The 21,170-nt window shown below is 47.6% G+C and overlaps 1 protein-coding gene across 1 annotated transcript in view; it reads left to right on the top strand.

Moving 5' to 3' along the window:
• smpd4 (sphingomyelin phosphodiesterase 4) overlaps positions 1–19,476 on the top strand; it is a 38,158-nt gene extending 18,682 nt beyond the window's left edge. The window contains 10 exon segments of the mRNA XM_055655928.1: positions 815–907; positions 4,158–4,303; positions 4,837–4,927; positions 6,845–6,945; positions 9,879–10,042; positions 11,037–11,242; positions 12,311–12,547; positions 14,841–14,972; positions 15,747–15,875; positions 16,145–19,476. Of these exon segments, the coding sequence (XP_055511903.1) occupies positions 815–907; positions 4,158–4,303; positions 4,837–4,927; positions 6,845–6,945; positions 9,879–10,042; positions 11,037–11,242; positions 12,311–12,547; positions 14,841–14,972; positions 15,747–15,875; positions 16,145–16,480 (1,635 nt within the window). The 3' untranslated portion in view covers positions 16,481–19,476.
• Positions 19,477–21,170: the final 1,694 nt, after the last annotated feature.

Here is a 21,170-nt window from a genome sequence, read left to right as displayed (position 1 = left end):
ATTGAGATTGTTTGGCAGTTAGTGGAAAAGCCCCAGGAATGGGTTGTTCTTGGCCCCGGATCTGGGGTAACAAACCAGGGTCAAGCTCAAATTGGCACTCGATCCCTGAGTATTTCATCAATTGTTTTTAAAAGTATTTTCCTGAAGTGTTGCAGGATTTGGGGTCATTCATACAGCATGGAAACGGGTCTTTCAGCCCACCTTGTCCATGGTGACCAAGATGCCCCATCTAAGCTAGTCCCATTTGCCTGCCTGCTAAACAGCTAATACAGTCCAACCTCTCCCTGTAAGACTCTTCTGCACCCGTTTGCAAACCCTCCACATACTTCCTGTAATGGGGTGACCCAAACTGCACGCAATACTCCAAATGTGGCCTAACCAAAGTCCCATGAAGCTGAATCATGACTTGCTGATTCTTAGACTCCTTACCCCAACATATGAAAGCAACCATGCCATATGCCTTCTTTGCCACCAATGAAGTACTGATTAAAGAATTTGGCTCTGTGTCAGGATTGAGAGTGTTTGATATGCAGTAGTTTGGAGTTGTTGTTGCTTACAGTAGATATCTGAACTCAAAGCTGAAAAATATGTGAAAACAGTTCGGAGTAATTGGGTGTAGTCTATGTTAGTATTGCTTTTGTGACATGGTTTCATTAAACTTGATGGAACTGTTTGGCAGTTCAGGGGTTAAATCTGCTTATATTGAGAGTGGTTACTGTTGAATATTTAATAGTAGACTTACTGTTTATCTCTTTCTCTCTGGATTAATGTTTTTGCCCTGTGTGTTGTCTTGTTCTTGGATGCTAACCCCCAGTTGGAGGTGCTACAGTACCGCCTGGGTATCTGCAGTACTCAGTACAGCACAGCGTATCCACTGCCTGGCCACGGCACCTTCCACACCTACCAAGTACCATTTTATTTTCATTTTTGCTGTCTCGCTTGCTCTTGTCAGCCACATGGTAAAACTCACAATGACTGGTAACTCTATCGCCAATCAGTGCCCGCTCTGGGCCAATCATTTAAATTGTTTGCATGGCGTGTGGCAGGAACCTTCATAATTGCCAATGTGGCTTCTGTGAAGTGAGTACATAGGTCAGACAGAGTGGTTACGTGGGTTTGCAACCAGTTTTATTCAGATCTGTGAGCCAGCTTATTAAAAAAAAACAGCAATATTTGGTTTGAGAGCACAGTAGTGCAGCAGATAGACTTAGATGCAGCATGAAAACAGGCCTTTCGGCCCACCAAGTACATGCCGACAATAGATCACCCATTATGTGATCCAGTGATCTGCATTCAATTCCAACTTCAGCTGTTGGTGCTGAGTCCGCACGTTCTCCCACTGATCACACGAGTTTAGTCCAGGTGTTCATATTTTCTCCCACCCTCAAAGACTTGCTGGTTTGTGGGTTATTTGGCCACAGTAAGTTGTACCTAGTACAGGGAGGTAGTTATTGAACATGTCTGAGAGAAAAGGTTACAAGCAAGTAAGCATGGGAATGTGAGCTGGCATGGACTCGATGGGTCGATTAGCCTCCTGTCATAAATATAAAGTGTGAGCTGATAATTAAAGAATCGTTCAAGAAAACACCTAAATGCTCGAAAAGCATTGTTGGATATCAACACTTCAATACATAGTCCTATGTCCTGGCCTTGCTTACCCTACTGGCTCCCATGGATAAAATTGCTTCCAGATAGCTCTTTCCTTGTTCATACCTAACTATGTGTCCTCATCCTGGGAATGAGAGATCAAAGCCTGTAGATTTAACGTGAGGTATTGAAAGGTGTCCAAGAGTCAGAGGTGTTTTAGAAAGATTCATTAGAGGGACCACAAGAAAAATATCCCTGAAGGACAGGAATATATTTTCAAAGTCAGTAAAAAATACTCTAGGTGCTGGTTATCTGAAATAAAAACACTGTGGCAGGTGATCAGGTAGCTTCAGTGGAAAGAGCAACAGAGTTAACATTTCAGGGCAAGGTTCCTTTAGCAGAGCTAAAAAAGAGACCAAGCTAACTTGTTTTTAATTGCAGAGAGTGGGTGAAGGGTGGAGAGGGTAAAGGAACGCATGTTTGTCATGTTGAGGGATACTAGGGGAGAAACGTCTTGATTCAGTTGCTGCACGTAGAGAGCAGATGGACAAGGGCAATGTGACCTGAAGGAAAATGGTTCAAGAGGTTGGAGCAGTATGAAAGGTCGACATTCAGGTGAAATGTTTGAATTATTGGAAAGAAAGCAGGCGCCATCAACAACAGTGTAGTTGATCACAAGCCCATCATTGGAGAAAGAGCAGAATGAAAGGCAGACCTGTGCTGGAGAAGTGGAATCATTCAGCCGAAGGGGGAATGTGTACCCAGCCGAGGCTCATGCCCTCACGTCTGAAATTGAAAAGTCCTCCATGTTCTTCTTAAAGAACAGGGGAGTTGGGACAACCCCCAACAATACCCCAATACAGCCACACCACTGCCGGCCATCAGCTCACAGCTACTAGCTAATTGGCATTGGCTGGGAAACAGTGAGCAGCGTCCTGAGGTTTGATACATGCTTATTAAATGCACACAGGCTTTCCTAATGTTGTATGAAGTCTGGAACCTTAAGGCAGCTTCAGATCCGATTCAGATTAGTTATTGGCACATTAATTATTGTTTATTGCATCAGGATGCAATGATATTCCTTGTTCGCATGATGCTTAGAGTAAACAGTGTACATACAGTAATGATAAATGCAATAGAATGGTGAATGCAAAACAACAGCAGGTTGCAAGGCTTGATTGTAGTGTAGGAGCAGACTACGTGGGCAGTGCAGTGGGCATACGCCCAATAAAGACACAGACACGAAGTGACTCCTGAAAGTTGCTAGAAACAGTTTTTCAAATTGTGAACAATCCAAACCATTCTGCATTGGCACAAGGTTGCAGAATAATAGGATGTGAATTTTACTTTATAAGAACATTTGGACTGCTGTTGGGAAGGAGTAGTTGCTCCAGGGTGTCACACAGCAAAACAAACCTGGGCACACATCTTGGGAGAAAAACCTGAGAGGATAGCAGATCTCATTCAGCTCTGACATTTCCTTTGTCTATTCAGCATTAGCGACCACTGTTTAACAGTGTCCTCTTGTATAGTTTGTCATGTTTCGGGTTTAGCTTGCATGAGTGTGGGGTTACCTATTTACCATGTGGCTCTTTGTGGTGTTTGGCACTCTGTCGTTCTAGATATGTGTGTTTCAGCCTGGCATTTGTCTTGGAGGATGTTGATCACAGGCCATTCACAAGAAAATAAATATCTTCAATTTAGATAGAGACATCCTGTAATTTGAATTTTGCTCCTCCCAGCCCTTGGGGAAGGAACTGTGCTCAGCCTGATTGTGGACAACATGAGCCACCTTCCTAATCTCCAGCTGGGGAAGCTGCCCACTACAGTGCCGGCAGTAAGCTGGCTTTGAGGAGCTCCAAAGCAATGTTGTTGTAATTCTGTTCCTTGTCCATCCAAGACTAATCCTGGGCTCTGTGTCTTAATGTCTTGTCATTTATATTTTTACTTTGAATTCATTTAGAAAATGGTGATGTGGCATTTATGTTGAGATTTTTTTGTTGTTGTATTTGACCTGCTGATTTCTTGCTTGTGGTGAGATTCACATGTTGGCCTTGCAAAAAGGCCGCTCTCTCTGCCCACCCCCCCTGCATGGCATCTTTAATTACAGCAGAGGTGACTGAGGGTGGTCCAGACATTGCACTCTTTCACATTCTCCCGTCGTTCCACTTGGGTTTGAAGGTTTGGGCCTGGTCTTGGACATGGGTGGAAATAATGATAGAGAAAGCACTGGAGGTGATTGCACTCCCTGTCCACTCCACAACTTGGCCCAGACACAGCAAAACCCAACACTGACAAAGTGGTTGCCTCTGAGTGGTTGTCTGGGTTTGTTCAACTGGGCCACAGTGAAGGAGCTCGCTGAGTTTATTCAAAGCGTGGAACAATGGATTTCTTGGGACCAAGGGCTTTGGGGACAGTGATGGTAAAAGACAAGTAGAAGAGCATTCATAACAACTGATCTTCTACCTCTAGAGGTGCAAGTGGCTTCCCCCTGCTTCTAATTATGTTTGTGTGTTATATGGGGCCTCTTTATGCTGACCACTTTCTGACTTGCTTTCCTCTGTTACCAGGAACATTTCATTCCTACAGAGGAGCACGTGCTCATGGTGAGGCTGCTGATCAAACATCTCCACTGGTTCGCCAATAGCATCAAACAGGAGCAGGTGGCTCCCTCGGCTCATTCTCACACAGGCAGCCCATTGGAGGATTTCAAGAGGTTGACTACATTATTTTGACAGTTTTATGAAGCATTTGATTTTTTTGTGATGATGGCAAATATGGCAGCAATTATTAGAAACAAACACCTCCAGGCTTGGTGTGGAACGCCAAGTGCTGGAGTAACTCGGAGGGTCAGGCAACATCTCTGGAGGGCATGGGTAGGCGACGTTTTGGGTTAGGACCCTTCTTCAGACTGGAGAAAGGTCCCAATCCGAAATATTCCCTATCCATGCCCTTCACAGTTGTTGCCTGACCCGATGAGTTACTCCAGCACTTTGTTCCTTGGAAGGTTGCAGCATTGGCAATTGCTTGTGACCCCAGGATTGGGGTTAGGCCTTAACCACGGTCTGACTATTTCATCTCTAAGTAGTAGTTTGTGTTGCAAGAAGAAATACTGCTGTTTGGGTTCAAGAAGAGATATTGCTGCATTGCAGGTTGAAAACGTCAGCATATGGGTAGAAAGCCAAGTTGTCATCTTAATGCTGCTGCTTTGCCAAGTATTTTCTTCTGATTGTTTTGTTTTTCTCGCAGGGCAGTGATTTCGTGCTTCTTTCAGCAAAATCTCTACGTGTTCTTGCAGCAGTGCTTCACCCACTGGCCATTGGACGCTTCCTTCAGAGCTGTGCGTTACCATCTTTGTATCAATTCGATAATAATATTTAACTCGTGCTCCCGTTAAATTTATAGAAACTGGCCTTAAGTTAATGGGTTATTTCCCAAAGTTCTAAGTGCCATGTACTAATACTGGTAATTAATTTCACAATGCAGTTTGTATGCATTCACTGCATTGGATGGGAAAACAAGAGATACACTCTGGTTTTGCACCATATCCTGGACTTTAAAATCTCTACCCGTTAAAATCTCTCCTCCCAATCTGGCAGTGAGCATTGTGTAGAATTTCCATTTGTAATTTTCTTGAATGTTGTCTACCTATCCTTGTATCTCTCAACCTGTTGGTATCATCCCCATGGGTGTGTTGGTCCCGAATACTGTCATTTTCTCCCTTAATTACTCGGCCTCTCCACCACCAAAGCTCTCCTTAAACAGTCTCTTTGGCTAGACCACTCCCAGGAACATCCCCCTCCCCCTCCCCATCCCTTTAGTTCCTCATCCATGACTGATTGCCTCGTTGAAGCACGTTACTTTTACAATGATAAAGGCACAAGCGATGCATATCGTTGAGTGTGATGAGACTAATCTTTGCAAGCCACTAAGACTCGAGTTCATCCCATGATTGCCATCAGCAAGCTATGTGGCTTGGCAATGTGGTTGTTGTGGTAGATCACAAGCATAAGAATATAACCATTCAACAAGGTTATGGTTGATCCCCCTCCCCGATTTCACTCTCCCCTCCCATTCCCATATCATCATTTCAACCTTAAAGCACAACGATTAAGCATCCAGAGCTCTTGAGGTGGGGATTCAAAACCCTCTGAGCTGACCCCTGTCCTAAATACCACAATATTCAACAATGACTCTCTGACCAAGGAAAACAATCTCTCAAGCCCTTTAAGAATTTTCGAGATTACGGCTCATTCTTCTAAACTCCAGAGAAAGTCCTTGCCTTCTGTCAATCTTTCTTCATAGGCTAGCCCCCTCTGTCATGTGAACCACTGCCTCCAACTACAGTGTTCCCTCTGTATGATGCCAGTTTTGGGAAAAGACTTCCACCTTGAGGGTGTTGTAAGTGAAGATACCGTTTAGAGACACAATGCTGGAGCAACTCAGGCAGCATCTCTGGATAGAAGGAATGGGTGACATTTGGGTTGAGACCCTTCTTTAGTCAACGTTTACCTAGTTTTGGAACCTCCCTCATTTCTACATTGTGCAGAACATAAACAGTTTGGTTAGAATTTCCCAATGCCACATCCATTATCTACCCTCAATCTCCATGGCTGCGTCCCACTGCTGCACTTTGTAGAACAGATCTCTAGACAATAAAGGAATTTAATCTAGTGCTGTGTCACCGTCCTTTTCCAGAAGCTATTGCTCTGTCCTCACCACTGTGGTGGTCAGAGGGATTTGCAAAAACAAATCTCCTGGGAGTTGCATTCTCCTGGGAGTATTGCTGCCTTCCAGTGACCTTGGAACCAAACCACCCTCATCTTGAGGAACATGGTATACCTTAAACCAATATATAATGAGGAACATTATATTGAAGTTGCATTGCATAGTGTTCCTGAGTTGAGACCATTGACTGTGACTGGTAGTACAGGTGCGGCGGCCTTGCCAAAGCCCTATGCAATTGTAGCATGGCCTCCACCCTCCTCCTGTACTGCCTCGGCCCCTCACTGGGCGGCTCTTGTGCGAGGCCTGTTACTGGTTTGATCTGCGTTGCAGTCTGCCTTCTCCAGTGGCAGCACTGTCGGGCGCAGGCCTGGGGTGGGGTCAGTCTTTCAGTAAAACGGTGGAGCCCTTTATTACACCTCTCCCAATTGCTTTTCCCATTGGCACCAGCTTACTGCTGTTCATAGGCAGCCACGTAAATGTGTTGTGACTGTGCTTGCTTGTTCCCTTGCTGACAGTTAGCGTTCCACAGGTTTTGGAGACTTGGCTCAGCTACCTGCAGCCGTGGAGGTACGCAGCAGAAAAACCGCTCGGCTTGATGGAGACCGCCGATCGCAGTGTGCCCGACAAATGGTACGTCACCTGGTGTCTTTCAAATCGAGTGCGGTGGCATGGGTCCAGTTGTCTCTCCTTGGACACATTCTTAAGGATCATGTAATCAAGGATGACTTGCTTCCACTGGTTTTAAGGGTTGGTGTGCTAGCCCATCTGTCCAGTACATCAACCTAGTGTTTCATCTACATATTTCCAAATCCAAGTCTTTGCTTTCAGTAATTCATCTGCAGATTATTATAAATTTTCAATTCCTAATATTTTGGTGTTGTGAACTTTTCATTGGGCCGAAGGGCCAGTTTCCACAATGTATCACTCTGACTCTATAATAGTCCTAGCCTGCCCATCCTCTCCCTGTTGTTGAGGCCCTCAAGTCCTGGCAACATCGTCGTAAATCTTCACTGCACTCTTTGAAACTTACCAACATAATTCCTCTAGCAGGGTGACCAGAACTGAACATAATACTCCAAGTGTGGCCTTCCCAGTGCTTTGTACATCTGTAACATAACCACCCAACTTCTATACTCAATACCCTTACTGATGAAGGCCAATGTGCTGAAAGCCACCTCAACCACTCTATCTATTGGTGAAAGAAGGAACTGCAGATGCTGGTTTAAACCAAAGATAGACACAAAAAGCTGGAGTAACTCAGCAGGACAGGCACCATCTCTGGAGAGAAATAATGGATGACGTTTCTTCAAAAAATGCTGCCTGTCCTGCTGAGTTACTTCAGCTTTTTGTGTTTATCTTCTATTTACTGGGTGCTGTCATTTACTGTGATGGTCCTGCCCTGATCAGACGCCCCAAAATGCAACACCTCACATTTATCTGCATTAAACTCCATTTACCATTTATTTTGCCCACTGATCAAGATCCTGCTGTAACCTTTGATAACCATCTTCACTATCTACAATACCACCCACTTTAGTGTAATCTGCAAACTTATTAATCATGCCTAGTATGTTCTCATCCAAATCATTGATGTAAACTACAAATAGCAATGGGCCGAGCACTGATCCGTGAGACACACCACTAGTCACAGGCCTCTAGTCCAAAAAGCAACCTTCCACCATCACCCTCTGCTTCCTACCATGAAGCCAATTTTCTATACAATTGGCTAGCTTTCCCTGGACCCCTATGTGATCTAACCTTCCAAAGCAGCCCTACTACATGGAACCTTATTAAATGCCTCTCTAAAATCCATACAGAAAACATTTACAGCTCTGTTCTCATCACCTTTTCAGTTACATCTTCAAAAAACTCAAAATCAGATTTGTGAGACACAATGTCCCACAAACTAAACCATGCTGACTGTCCCTAATCAGCAGTTGATCATCTCGGACTACCGCTGTGACATTCTCCTTAATCAATAAAGCACACCCCCTCCTCTCACTCCCACTGTCTCCCCATTAGCATCTGTACCCTGGAACATTAGGCTGCCAGTCCTGTCCCTCTCTTAACCTGGTTCTGTAATTGCTACAACTTCCCAGTCACACGTACCTATCCACGCCCTGAGATCATCTGCCTTGCTCGTCAGGCCTCGTATTAAAATAAGTGCAAACCGACCCAGCAGTCTTTCCTCGCTCCCTGCCATTCTCTGCCTATTCTGTCCACTGAACTTTCATCATCATTCCTACTAACCTCCAGCTTCTCATCTGCCTCACTCCTGTGTACGATCCCCCCTGCATGTTGACCTTTTTCCTAAGATTTTAAATCTGGAGCCAGTTATCCCCCCTCCAGTGATGAGAGAAGAAAAAGCAATGCTGGTTATGGTAATATTCAGCATGACTGTTAGTGGTTAGAGAGAGAAAGAGCACAGTGATGCAGTGAGTAGGACTCTTGCCTCACAGCGCCAGAGGCCTGTTTTCAATCCTGACCTCTGTCGGTCCCTGTTTTTTTTCCCTCTCTTCCACATACTAAAGATATGCAGGTTGGTATGCAGGTTCAATTGTCCACTATAACTTCCCCATCGCATGTAGGTAGGTACCTGGTGGAGTCTGGGAAGAGTTGATGAGAATGTGGGGAGAGTAAAATTGGATGAACACAGGATGAGTGTAAATGAGCGGCAATGGTCAGTGAGGACTCTGGTGTGAAGGGCCTGTTTTTGTGCTGTGTTACTCCAACTCAATGAAACACAATTGACATCTCAAGTTGAGGACTGTTCTTCACCTCAACTGCTTCTTTAGTTTAGTTTAGAGATACTGCGCAGAAACAGGCACTTCGGCCCACCTTGTCCACACCGACCAGCGATCCCCGCACATTCACACTGCCCTATACACACTTGGGACAATGTTACATTTCAAATCAATTAACCTACAAACGTACATCTTTCTCTCCTCTCTTTATTTCTCCCTTCCATCTGTTATGGAGCAATTTTACCTAATTTTTTGCATTTTTGCCTACTGCCTATTGCCCATAACACAAGGGTTTCGGCCCGAAACGTTGCCTATTTCCTTCGCTCCATAGATGCTGCTGCACCCGCTGAGTTTCTCCAGCTTTTTTGTGTACCGCCCATAATACCTCCTCCTGTTTTACATTTACCACCTCATGCCCCTCCATCCCACCACAGAGTTGGCAGTGTCGAACAGGATGCTCCCAATTTAAAAGGGACTTCCACCGAGATCTGTACAGGCGATTTCCGTGACTCAAATCGTCCTGTCCTTGGCCAGGATAGCAATTGTACAATCTGTGGCGAATTCCCTTGGCCTGCCACTGACGGAGGTAAATGTAACCTGCAGTAATCCTCGCAGTCTGCTGTCTGCCTCTCTCGCTCGGCCTCACGTGCACCCCATACCTCCCCTCTTCCTGTTTTGAAAATGAAAGGCATCTTTGTGGATGGTGTTGTTGGAACTGTTGGAGGCGATGTTTTAGTGTCTGACCTTAAGCCTCGAAGGTGGATGTAGTTGGCTGCCACTCCCCTGGACCATGTCCTGACTCTGCTTTCTGTGTCACAGGGCCACGTTTGTACAGGACAATTTGCTGATGTTTACAAAGCTCTTCCAAAGCTTTCTGAATCGAGCTTTGCGCACTGATCTTGTCAGCCCCAAGAACGCATTGATGGTGTATCGAGTGGCCAAGATTTATAGCCAGCCGAACCTTGCCGAGTTAATCAAGGAAGGTAAGGAATGTAGTGCAACAGCATCGTGAATCCCGGTCCCTTCCAATCTGTTTACTGCCTCACGGCTTCTCCAGCTCTGCCAACCCTACTTCCTCCCAGCTGAGGTGACCTGTTCATAGACCCACGAACAAGGTCCATGGAGGTTGTGGATATAAATATCCCTCTGACGTGATGCCCTTGGAGTCGACGCTGAGTCTCTCCCGGGATGGTGAGGCATCTGTGATCAATGTCCATTCCAGTTCATGATGTGATTGTGTCACTGATTCTCTCCCCCTGTCCCTCTTGCCCCCATCTCCCCAGCCTAACTCAAAGCCTAGATGTGCCATTAATGCTCAAAACCGTAATGTTTGACCACCTTTGTGCTGTCTGCCTGTGCAAAGCAGAAAAGCTAGAGAAGAACTGCAGATACTGGTTTAAATCAAAGACAGACACAAACGTCGGGAGTAACTCAGCGGGCTGGCAGCATCTCCGGAGAAAAGGAATACGTAATGTTTCGGATTGAGACCGTTCTTCAGGCCCGCGGAGTTACTCCAACCTTTTGTGTCTGTTTACCAGACAAGCTAGACTTCATCATAATTAGCCCATTGCAAATGCCCTGTGACATTGAATGCCTCCAGAAAATACCGAGCTGTCATTTAATGACCTGTGAAACACCTCACAGCCGTTCAGCAAGTGACCAGGTCATCGGTGTGGGTGATGTTGGCTGCAGGACCCCAGCAGCAGTCTTTGAAATAGTCTTGCGTCACCACACTTCATTGTCCGTGTGTCCAGAGGCAGTGTGTGACGGGTTCAAGCTCCACACCAGAAACACCACCAACCTTGGCGTTACCCGAGTGTCAGCTAAAGTTGAGTCCAAGTTTCTGGTGTGGAGCTTGAACCCGTCACACAGCCTCTGGGGACCCGTCCCCTTCTATTCCCTTCAGCACGTTCAGCTTAATGGGTGTAAACCACCTCCACTCAACATACCGTGTATCTGTACCTTGTTTTGCAACAGCTGAGCGCCAGTTCCTGGAGCCCGACCCCATGCACCATCCACGGCAGCACCGAGCGTACGCATCCCCAGTCTTCGGCAGCAGCTTCATGTCCACTTGGCATTCCCCAGCAGTGGACACCACCTTCCGCGTGAAGAGCCACGTCTACAACCTGGAGGGCCAGGACTGTGTGTACAAGCAGATGTTTGGTCCTGAGGTCAGGGGCATGGTGAGTTCACCCCTTGGCATAGTGGGCTGGCGAGTAGAGAAGGGGCTGTGATTACAGGGACGGTGAAGGACGGTACAGGTTCCACAGACCATTGTCCATTCGGGGACGTGCTGTGGGCATTGCCTCTCTTGTGGTTGGAGAGTTTAGGAATCGATGCAGCCTGGAGCTCGGGCTCTTTCTGGGTGCTAGGATTTGAAACAATGAAGTGTCTGCTGCCCGTACGATTACTTTCTGTTAAGCCTCCTGATCGAACATTTAGCAGAGCATCTTTGATGATTAGTTTCTGTTGAAAACCAAACGAAGGAACCCATTTCTGTAGAGTTCATTCATTTTTTTTAAAGGTTACACAGTTTGTCTTCTGTTTTAAATACATGATCACTGCAGCCATGTATTGGTCTATCCAGACTGAATATGTATTGTTCACCATGCTGGCTATGGACTTGCGCAGGGCTAGTTCCCATTGCTTCTGTGGAAGATGTCAACCTTGTTGTGGGAGCCATTCTGCTCACCCCCAGTCTCTGCCCTGCTGGAGATACATTAATCCTAATGTGATCAGATGGACATACTCTTCCTCCATTGAGGTTAATATTATTAATATTATTTAACTATTTTGGCTCCATGTATCATCCTAGGGCTTGGTTGGGTGTAGTCTGATCTCCGTTTTTTGTCACCTAACCAATTGCTAACCTTGGCTTCGACACTCTTTCTCCCGCGTACAACTGGTGAATCTCCATCCCTTCTTCATGAATACTGGGCATGTTGGCAGCTGAGGCCATCATGGAGCAAAAATAAAACTAGGGATCCACAAAGTGTCAAAGCTGGAGTGCACAGGCCCTTGTGGAAAGGCACAGTGGCTCAATATGAGGGAGATAGCAGCAACCGGGAGCAATCCCAGAGGGATTTGAAAGTGGCAATGGGAATTTTTAAATCATAGCACCTCCGGAGCAGCAGTCCATTTGCTCGTGGACTAACAGGCATTGAGATGTGGACTGCGATGTTTGGGTGGACTGCCTTGAAGTATTGCCTTCAAGCAATGAAACAATTGATCAAACTAGGCATCTCTTGCAGGTGATGAAACTGGCCCAGTTAATAGCACAGGCTAAGCAGACGGCGAAATCCATCTCTGACCACACTGCCGAGCAGTACACTGGCCACACACTCATGTCTCTACTGGGCCTTTCCACCTACGATTTCAATGTCTCTGCTTATGGAGGCAATGACTTGGATGACCTGGGTCCTGACGGGATCCGAAAAACCGATGAATATTTGGAAAGGTCGCTGGAATACTTGTGTCAGACATTCAAGGTAGGTCACTGCGTCCATCGCGTCCACAAATTCACCCTGGTCGGGTGCAGAGCGCGAGGAGACCGTGCCTTGTTGGAGTTCTCTGGTCATCTGCCGATGTGCCCTGTTACCCAACATCAATGGTTTATTCCCACTGATCGGGGGGAGAGGGGAGGAGATTATGGCTGGACCATCTCTCAGCAGCATTGTTATTGGTCTGAGCGTCTGCTGTGGTGAATACAGTGTGGACGTAGTAGATAGAGGGACTCAAGTATTTTACTCAAATATTTGCCCATTGTGTTTTTTCTGGAAACTGCTGCACTCTTGCATGAAGTGGGTGGGCTGTTAACAGCAGCCGTGGAATGATTCCATGCCGTGGGCTCCTTGTCGTAGACACTGTAGAAATGTGCTGCAAACAGATCGGGAGATCATCTGGGTGAACACGTGGTTTCTTCTCTATTGCCTCATGGTCAGACATAATTCAGTCTCTGATGACACAACCTCTCACCTTTCTGGGTAGGTGTGCAACCCCAACAGCACTTGAGATGCTTGGCACGGCCCAGGGCAAGGCAGCCTGCTTGATTGCTACCCCGCTCAATGTTCTGCCCATCCATGGCTGGCCCCAGCTCCTGGTTCAACACTATTTCAGCTCGCCTTCCCCATTCCATACAGACCCACCCTTCCTCTGCCTTCACCACTTCCAGGGTGCGGCCCAACGCAAACAAGAGAAGAAGCACCTCCTAGTTCAGCTGCGTAGTCTAGAACCCAATGTTATGAACTTTCCAATTAATTTTCCAATTGTGTTCTCTTCCCCCCCCCCCCCCCCCACACCCCCATTTCCCATTCTCATTGTCTTTCTATTTCCATCCACCACATTTCACTCATTGGATTCCCCCTCCCTCATTTGGTTCTGGTTCCCTCTGCCATTCATCCATGATTCCCATATCACCTTCCTTATTGATAAGAATCCAGTAGCAGTGGCCTTTATATCCCCGCTTATCACCCACCTGCCTTCACCGTCCCCTCCCCCCACCTGGCTCCATCTTTTCTTTCTTCTCTTGTCTGCTTCCCCCGAACACCCGTCTCATTAAAAAGTCACCCCTCCCCTATACGGTTCCATCTGCCTCTCATCCTTCACCTTTCCTCAATCCATCAATCACCCGTGTCACCCCACCCCTCTCCTCTTTATACCAGATATCTTCCCTCTCAGATAACCACTTCAACAGATTCTGGCACCAGAATTGTGTGGAAAGTGCATTTTACCTGATTATTAGGCATAATGATGCCATGTGGATCAGTGCCTGATGGAAATCCCCAATGTGCTATCCCTGTGCTTGTTGTTGGCACTGCCTTGGTTTATTGCCATCAATGGTCCTGATCGTGTTTAGGACCTGTTGTAAAATGCTACACGAGCTCCCACTGCATTCTTGTCTTATTGGCAAGTGTTTTTTTTGTTTTTTTAATGCCCCACCACAGAGGATCCTCTTGTTTCTCAATGCTCCGTACCAGAGGTTTCAGTGTGAAACTGGGACCCGGAGAGAGAGAGTGCTGCTCCCTCTATGTCCGTGGTGCCAGAATTATATCTCAGCCCAGAAAGTAGAATGGTCGTGAGCTTCTACATGCCCTCCTTCACCAAGCAGCTGGCTTTGTAGTTTAGCAGGAAGTTCTGTGCTGTACAGTCTCGCTGTATCCCCACCCCCTCCCTTTTCTTGTCCACTCCTTCGCTAAACCTTCATTTTCCAGTCTCCTTGTCCTGCTCCATGGACGTCTCCAGCTGAACCTGTCCTTCCCAATGCAACTTCTACAGCTTCTGCAGTCAGAAATTTACTTTGCATGATTTTCTCTGCACTTTTGGGAGATTTGCCAGAAGATTAGATGCCATATATACGTGGATCTTCTCTTCTGCTGCTGAAATAGATCATTAATGGCCAGTCATTAACATGGCCAGTGAAAGTTTTAACCTTGTGCCCTTTTGCATCTGATCAACCAGCATATTCAATTTCAACCATATGTTGTTAATAACAAACCAAGGTGCTTTTCAGTCACAGCCCACAAATACCAGGATCTCTCTAACCAAGCTGGTCGTTAGTTCAAAGCCACCGTATCCATGTACGATAGTTGCAGAAGGGAGCAGCCAGCAAACCCCGTTCCTTCTCCACGACTACAATACAACCCCCTCAGGAACGCCCACAAACAACACTGAGTGCTGCTAATCTCTGAGAACTAGCCCATGTGCGCATTCCCAAGGCTGACGTGTGATAACTGAGTGACTTGGTAGATTCGTGCCTAACGAAACCGTGTGTGCCCTGTACAGCTCAGTACCCCTCACCTGGCGCCCCTGGCAGCGAACGTGGGAGCTACTAGTGACGAGAACGGGCGGCACCAGCTGCCCGACTGCATTCAGGGAGACAGTGGGCTGACCCTGACCCCGCTTGGCCGCTACCAGGTACGTGTACAACTCCCCCACTCACAGTACTGTGCAGCTCCGCAGGTCTGGAGAGGCTTCCCTTGGCATGGACATCTCCCATATCCATATCGTGTGGATCGCTAAAGGGGTTAAAGGATCAGTCGAGAGGTGATGATTTTGTTCCTCCGTGTTTTTGAGGGAGACTGAAACTGGCTCTTCAAGCTTCTGGGGTCAGAGTTGAGTTGTGGATGTGTGTGTGTGTGGAGATTACGATCCTGGGGGTGGGCCAGAGATACTGGGCAAATGGTCCTGAGGGAATGGCTGTCAGATGGGACCAGGTGTATCTCCCAATAGTTTTGTTCAGAGCAGATGAGCCTTGGGTAAGATGCCAGTTGGGACTGAGCTGTGGTTCAGCTAAGGAGCTGGGCAGATGCGGCTACAGTGCTGGGAAAGGCAACATTCGGACAATGATCTCGTCCTGATTCCAACCCCTGCAGGTAAATCCTTGGGGCAGCTTATGATACACTTGATGTGTGTGGTCCACCAGCTTGGTGGTGAGTTCCCATTAACTGTCCCACTCCTGACGGGAGGGAGGGAAAGACCACCTGTTCGGGGGCCATGGGGGTCACGTGGGGTGGGCACTAACCTGGCGAGAGGAGGGGATCTGCTGTGGATTCCCCGTGGGTGTGTGAGCTACAGCCCCCCCTAGAGCATGGGCTGACACTGCTGCGGGCGCGCTGCTGATGACTGCGGGATGTTGGGTGGTTTGGTGGCGCTGTGACGCACGATACATTGAGCCTCTGTTGTTCACAGATTATAAACGGGCTGCGGAGGTTTAATGTGGAGTACCAGGGGGACCCGGAGCTCCAGCCGATTCGTAGCTACGAGAGCAGCGTGCTGGTGCGTCTGCTCTACCGCCTGTCATCGGCCATCAACCTGCGGGTGAGTCACTAATTCCTACACCGTCCAACACTCCCGCTACCTTCTGCCCAATGGGAACTGGTGGAAGAATCATTCCCACTCCTTCTGGGGATTGGGAATACACCCACCCAAGTTCATTATCATCTTCAAAGAAGGGGTTGGTTATTGTCTGAGTGATATTTGTTAGTAAACGCTCTGGACATGATGCTGTGTGGGAGGTGCGTGTTCACCTTCCCATGTTGCAGGTGTAAAAGGCGTTAAATAGATCACGCGTTTGTTCTGCCCCGCAGTTTGCTGATGAAATGGTGACCTGGTGCCAGGATGAGGGCATGATGGGGAAACTGGCCCGCTACTACCTGACCAGCCCGGAGCAGAGTGACCGGGTGCAGCACAGCCCCCCCGTGCCCCACTGCGGTCTCCAGCAACCCGCACCCCGGCACCCGCGGCTCAGCCTGCGCTTCCTGGCCAGCTACCGCCTGCACTTCTCTCTCTTCCTCTGCCTGGTCATCGGGAGCACGCTCAGTCTGAACCCCCTGACGTCGTTCGTCCTGACCCTGACTTTGTGGTTTCTCTACGGCGTCGTGTGGGCTCTCTGCTCCGATTTTACAAAGCCCCACCAGGCCTGAGCATGGCGGGTGTCGGCACATCCTCGCCAAGGGACGAGCTTCGTTTTGGATCAAAGCCAAGGGTTTTTTTTTTTTTAATGATTTCTGAACAGTTCTTGCTGTTGCAGTTGTACATGTGCAGAGAACAAATTATTTTTACAATGATGTCATTCCTTTGTGACAATGTTCTAATTTCAATATTCGATGCAATATAATTTGTGGTAAAGTTTTGTCCCAGGAACTTCATTTGAGGAAGTTTGGGGATTGTTGTGTGTGAGCGGTTGCCTGTGTTAGATCTCCTCTCCGTCCACAAGTTTGTTTTTAAGCTGCGTGTTTTGTCTCCGCGCTCCGATGGACCACTGCTCCCCCGTCACTCCCGCTGCCTTCCCCCCCCTGATGGCTCGGTGTCGACTCTGGGTTAGTCCTAACCCCGCTACTGAGCACAGCTCATGTAGGGCCAGCACTCATCCAGTCGTCTGAACTCATTCCGTGTGAACTGATCGTTGAGAAGCCTGCGGTAAAATGGTGCCTCCTCCTCCGGGTGGATTCTGTCATCTTTCCTAACTGCTAACTGCGGCCAGGTGCTCAAAGATATGGGATAGTGGGTTGGAACAGGGAGGAGGAGGAATGAGAGTGGGGCGTGTAAACCCTTATTGTCCTGTTTCTTTGCAACATTGGAGAACGTTCGGCCCATCAAGTCTGTGCCAGGCTATGGAAGAATCCCCCATCTCTCCCGTCCTTGTTTTCTCTGCATCAGCTGCCCATCACCTCCACACCAGGGCTAATTCACCGCTCGGCCCCTCTCTGCAATGTGGGACAAAGCATGAAACCCACAAGAATACCACATGGGCAGCACTGAAGGTCAGGATGGAACTGCGAGTTGGCAGCAGTGCTGACCACTGCCATCCGGGACTGGCATTGATAAATGAATAATGCCAGTGACAGTGTATGCAATGTTTCCAAGCCCCAGGTCAAGCTGGAAACAAGCTCTAACACACCAGTTGAAATGGCCAGATAAACGGTTCCAGTAAATGGGACGTGCTGTTTGCCACTACACGCCAGCTGCAGCCTTTCACACCATGGCATGTGCTCTACACTCTCTCCTCTGTCTAACATTGTGACTTAGTAACAGTGCAAACTCCAGCACCTACAGCCAGATCCAATGTTGTACTCCTCCACTGACCCTGGGGGATTTGCTTTTCTCGCTTGCATCGTGACCCCTTGGTCCACACACCCCTCCCCGCGCCCGTGGACATCCTGTACACGGTGCAACACTTGCCCCTACACCTCACTCACCTCCATCCAGGGATGTAAACAGCCCTTCCACGTGAGACAGAGATTCACCTCTGCTACCCTTGTCGACTGCATTCCATGCTCCCGATGGCTCCTGGCGAAGGCAGACGAGGTGACCATTTTGCAGAGCACCTGCCCATCAGGACTTCCCATTTGCAGGTTGTTTCAATTCCCATTTCCATACTGACCCGGGGTAAAGAGATCTGTGGTTGAGCAGGTGGATGGAACCAGGAGAGAGCGAAGGGGGGAAAGTGGTCTGCTTTCTTCACTGCCAGAACGATAGAAAATAGGTGCAGGAGGAGGCCATTTGGCCCTTCGAGCCTGTACCACCATTCATTGTGATCGTGGCTGATCATCTGCAATCTGTAACTCGTGCCTGCCTTCTCCCCATATCCCTTGATTCCGCTAGACCCTAGAGCTCTATCTAACTCTTTTTTAAATTCATCCAGTGAATTAGCCTCCACTGCCTTGTGACAGAGTATTCAACAAATTCACAACTCTGGGTGAAAACGTTTTTTCTCATCTCAGTTTTAAATGGCCTCCCAATTATTCTTAGACCGTGGCCCCTGGTTCTGGACTCCCCCAACATTGGGAACATATTTCCTGCATCTAACCTGTCCAGTCCTTTTATAATTTTATATGTTTCTATAAGATATCCTCTCATCCTTCTAAATTCCAGTGAATACAAGCCCAGTCTTCCCAATCTTTCCTCATTTGACAGTCCCGCCACCCCGGGGATTAACCTCGTGAACCAACGCTGCACTGCCTCGGTAGCAAGGATGTCCTTCCTCAAATTAGGAGGCCAAGACTGCACACAATACTCCAGATGTGGTCTCACCAGGGCCCTGTACTACGGCAGAAGGAGCAATACTCAAATCACTCGTTATGAAGGCCAACATGCCATTAGCTTTCGTCACTGCCTGCTGCACCTGCATGTTTACTTTCAGTGACTGGTGTACAAGCACACCCAGGTCTCGTTGCACTTCTCTTTTTCCTAATCTGACACCAGTGAGATAATAATTTGCCTCCTTGTCCTTGCTGCCAAAGTGGATAACCTCACATTATGCTGCATATAATGTGGCCCTTTCGTCATTATCCTGCATATAATGTAGAGACCAAACATAAACTAGAGGAAGAGCGGCTGATATTCCACATGGGCAGTCAACAACCCGATGCATGAACACCGAGTTTAATGATTTCAGGTAACCTGCACCTACTGTGTGTCCCCACTCTCTCTTCTCTACATCGACCCATTACACACCTCACACACACGTTGCCACCCTTTCTCCATCAGGTTCCATCTGCCTTTCACAGCTCCTCCAATGGTTCTCACTATCACCCCCTACATCAGATTCCAGTACTAAATGCTTATATTCCCTCTTATCAACATAAACCAATGTCAATAATGTCCTCCGGCAGCCATCTCCGCTATCACCCAACTCCAGCCCTTCCCTATTTGGCTTCACATCCATATCATCCGCCATGAAAATTGGCAGGAGGGTATGGACAGTGCAGAGAAGTATTGGGCTGCAGTGATATCGATGTGGGTGAAGTGGTAGCTGGGGATTAATCCAGACAAATGTGAGGTGTTGCATTTTAATGAAGGAAATGAACCCTTACAACATTCACAAGTCACTGCCCAGACAATTGTGATACAAAATAAAATTTGCTCTCATGGAATTTATGTGGGAAACAATGTAAATAAATAAAACTATTTATTCTTATTCAATGCACATTTCTTGACGCAGCTTTGTGTTGGGGAAATTAAGGCCTGTTTCTAGGAGTACAACCACCACTGCCTTTGCCCCACTCCAAGGCAGAGATCATTTGAACATCTCCCTACCGTTTCTAGATCTCACCGTCTCCATCACAGGAAACAGACTGACAAACATCTACTACAAACCTACTGACTTCCATAGCTACCTTGACTGCACTTCTTCCCACAATGCTTCCTGTAAACTCTATCCCCTACTTCCAATTCCTGCATCTATGCCCAGAATGAGGTGTTCCATTCCTCATTCGTTAGGAAACAGGGGTTCCCCTCTTCCATTATAGATGAGGCACTCACTAAGGTCTCCTCAATATCCCACAGCATCGCTCTTACTCCCCCTCCCCCGTTCGTAATAAGGACAGAGTCCCCCTTGTCATAGAAAACAGAAACTAGGTGCAGGAGTAGGCCATTCGGCCCTTCGAGCCTGCACCGCATTCAATATGATCACGGCTGATCATCCAACTCAATTGTCCTCATAAATGTTGACACCAATCGACACCTGCAGGTGATGACATGCAGCGGACATCAGAAACAACCTGTCCCAATCTCGCTGCGGACTGGAGTTGACCGGGTGCGGGTTGTGGCCCCTCCCACCTGCACTTGATCTTCAATGCAGCAAAGCAGCTCATCCAGACGGGCATCTGCGGTGAATTCACCGTCACTTTAAGCATTGCCTTTAACTGTTTAAGGAAAAGGGCATTTGAAGATTACAATTGCAAACTAAGCACCAATCGGGTCAGGAGCGGCACACTGGGGCAGCGCCAGAGACCTGAGTTCGATTCTGACTACGGATGCTGTCGGTATCAAGTTTGGGCGCTCTCCCTTGTGGGTTTTCTCGGGTTTTGTACAGGTTTGTAAGTTTATTGGCTTTGGTTAAGATAGAAAATTATCCTTCGACTGGTATTAATCAGTGATCGATGGTCGGCATGGAATCTGTGGGCCGAAGGGTCTGTTTCCTTGCTTTATCTCTGTTCAGATCTGAACTCCAGAGAACATGGTCCCAGTCCAATCGATCTCCCCTCACTCGGGAAACGCACCAACCATGGAGCCACATTATTGAACCTTCACCTCACTCCCTCAAAGGCATCTTAGTTTAGATAAGACCAGCTCTGGAGGGGCATAACCAAGCCCTTGTACTAATACTGTAAGATTTTCCAATTTCCCGTAATCAAATTCTCTTTGTTACTAATACAGACTATCGTACCCATTTGTCCTTCTAATCACCTGCTTCATCTCAATGTTGACGTTCAATAACTTGTTTACTTGCCGGGTCTCACATAACAGCAACACCATCCCATCTCTCCTCACTCTGCCTGCACTAGAGTTGATGATCTCCTACATTTACATCCCGTCTGCTGGGTATCTGCCACACCCTGAGCCCTTTACGTCTCACCTGTGTTCCCAGTTCCACCGCGTTTAGAAAGATAGCATTTGTTCTTTTCGGACAAACCATTGGACTTGATTGTGAACAGTTGAGGCCCAACCCAATCCTTGCAGTACTGAATAGTAACAGATGAGGTCACGGGGGGGGGGTCACAGACCATGTAATCGACCCCCACATCGTGGGTTCATGATCGCTGTAGTTTTGTGTGTATAAAAGCATGATTATTCCAGAATTTCCTTGGCTGTGCTGCGGGCTCTGAGATG

This window comes from Leucoraja erinacea, chromosome 25 (assembly GCF_028641065.1).
Source record: "Leucoraja erinacea ecotype New England chromosome 25, Leri_hhj_1, whole genome shotgun sequence".
NCBI lineage: Eukaryota > Metazoa > Chordata > Chondrichthyes > Rajiformes > Rajidae > Leucoraja > Leucoraja erinaceus.
Note: the sequence above shows the minus strand (reverse complement) of the source record. Positions and strands in the feature narration are given on the sequence as shown.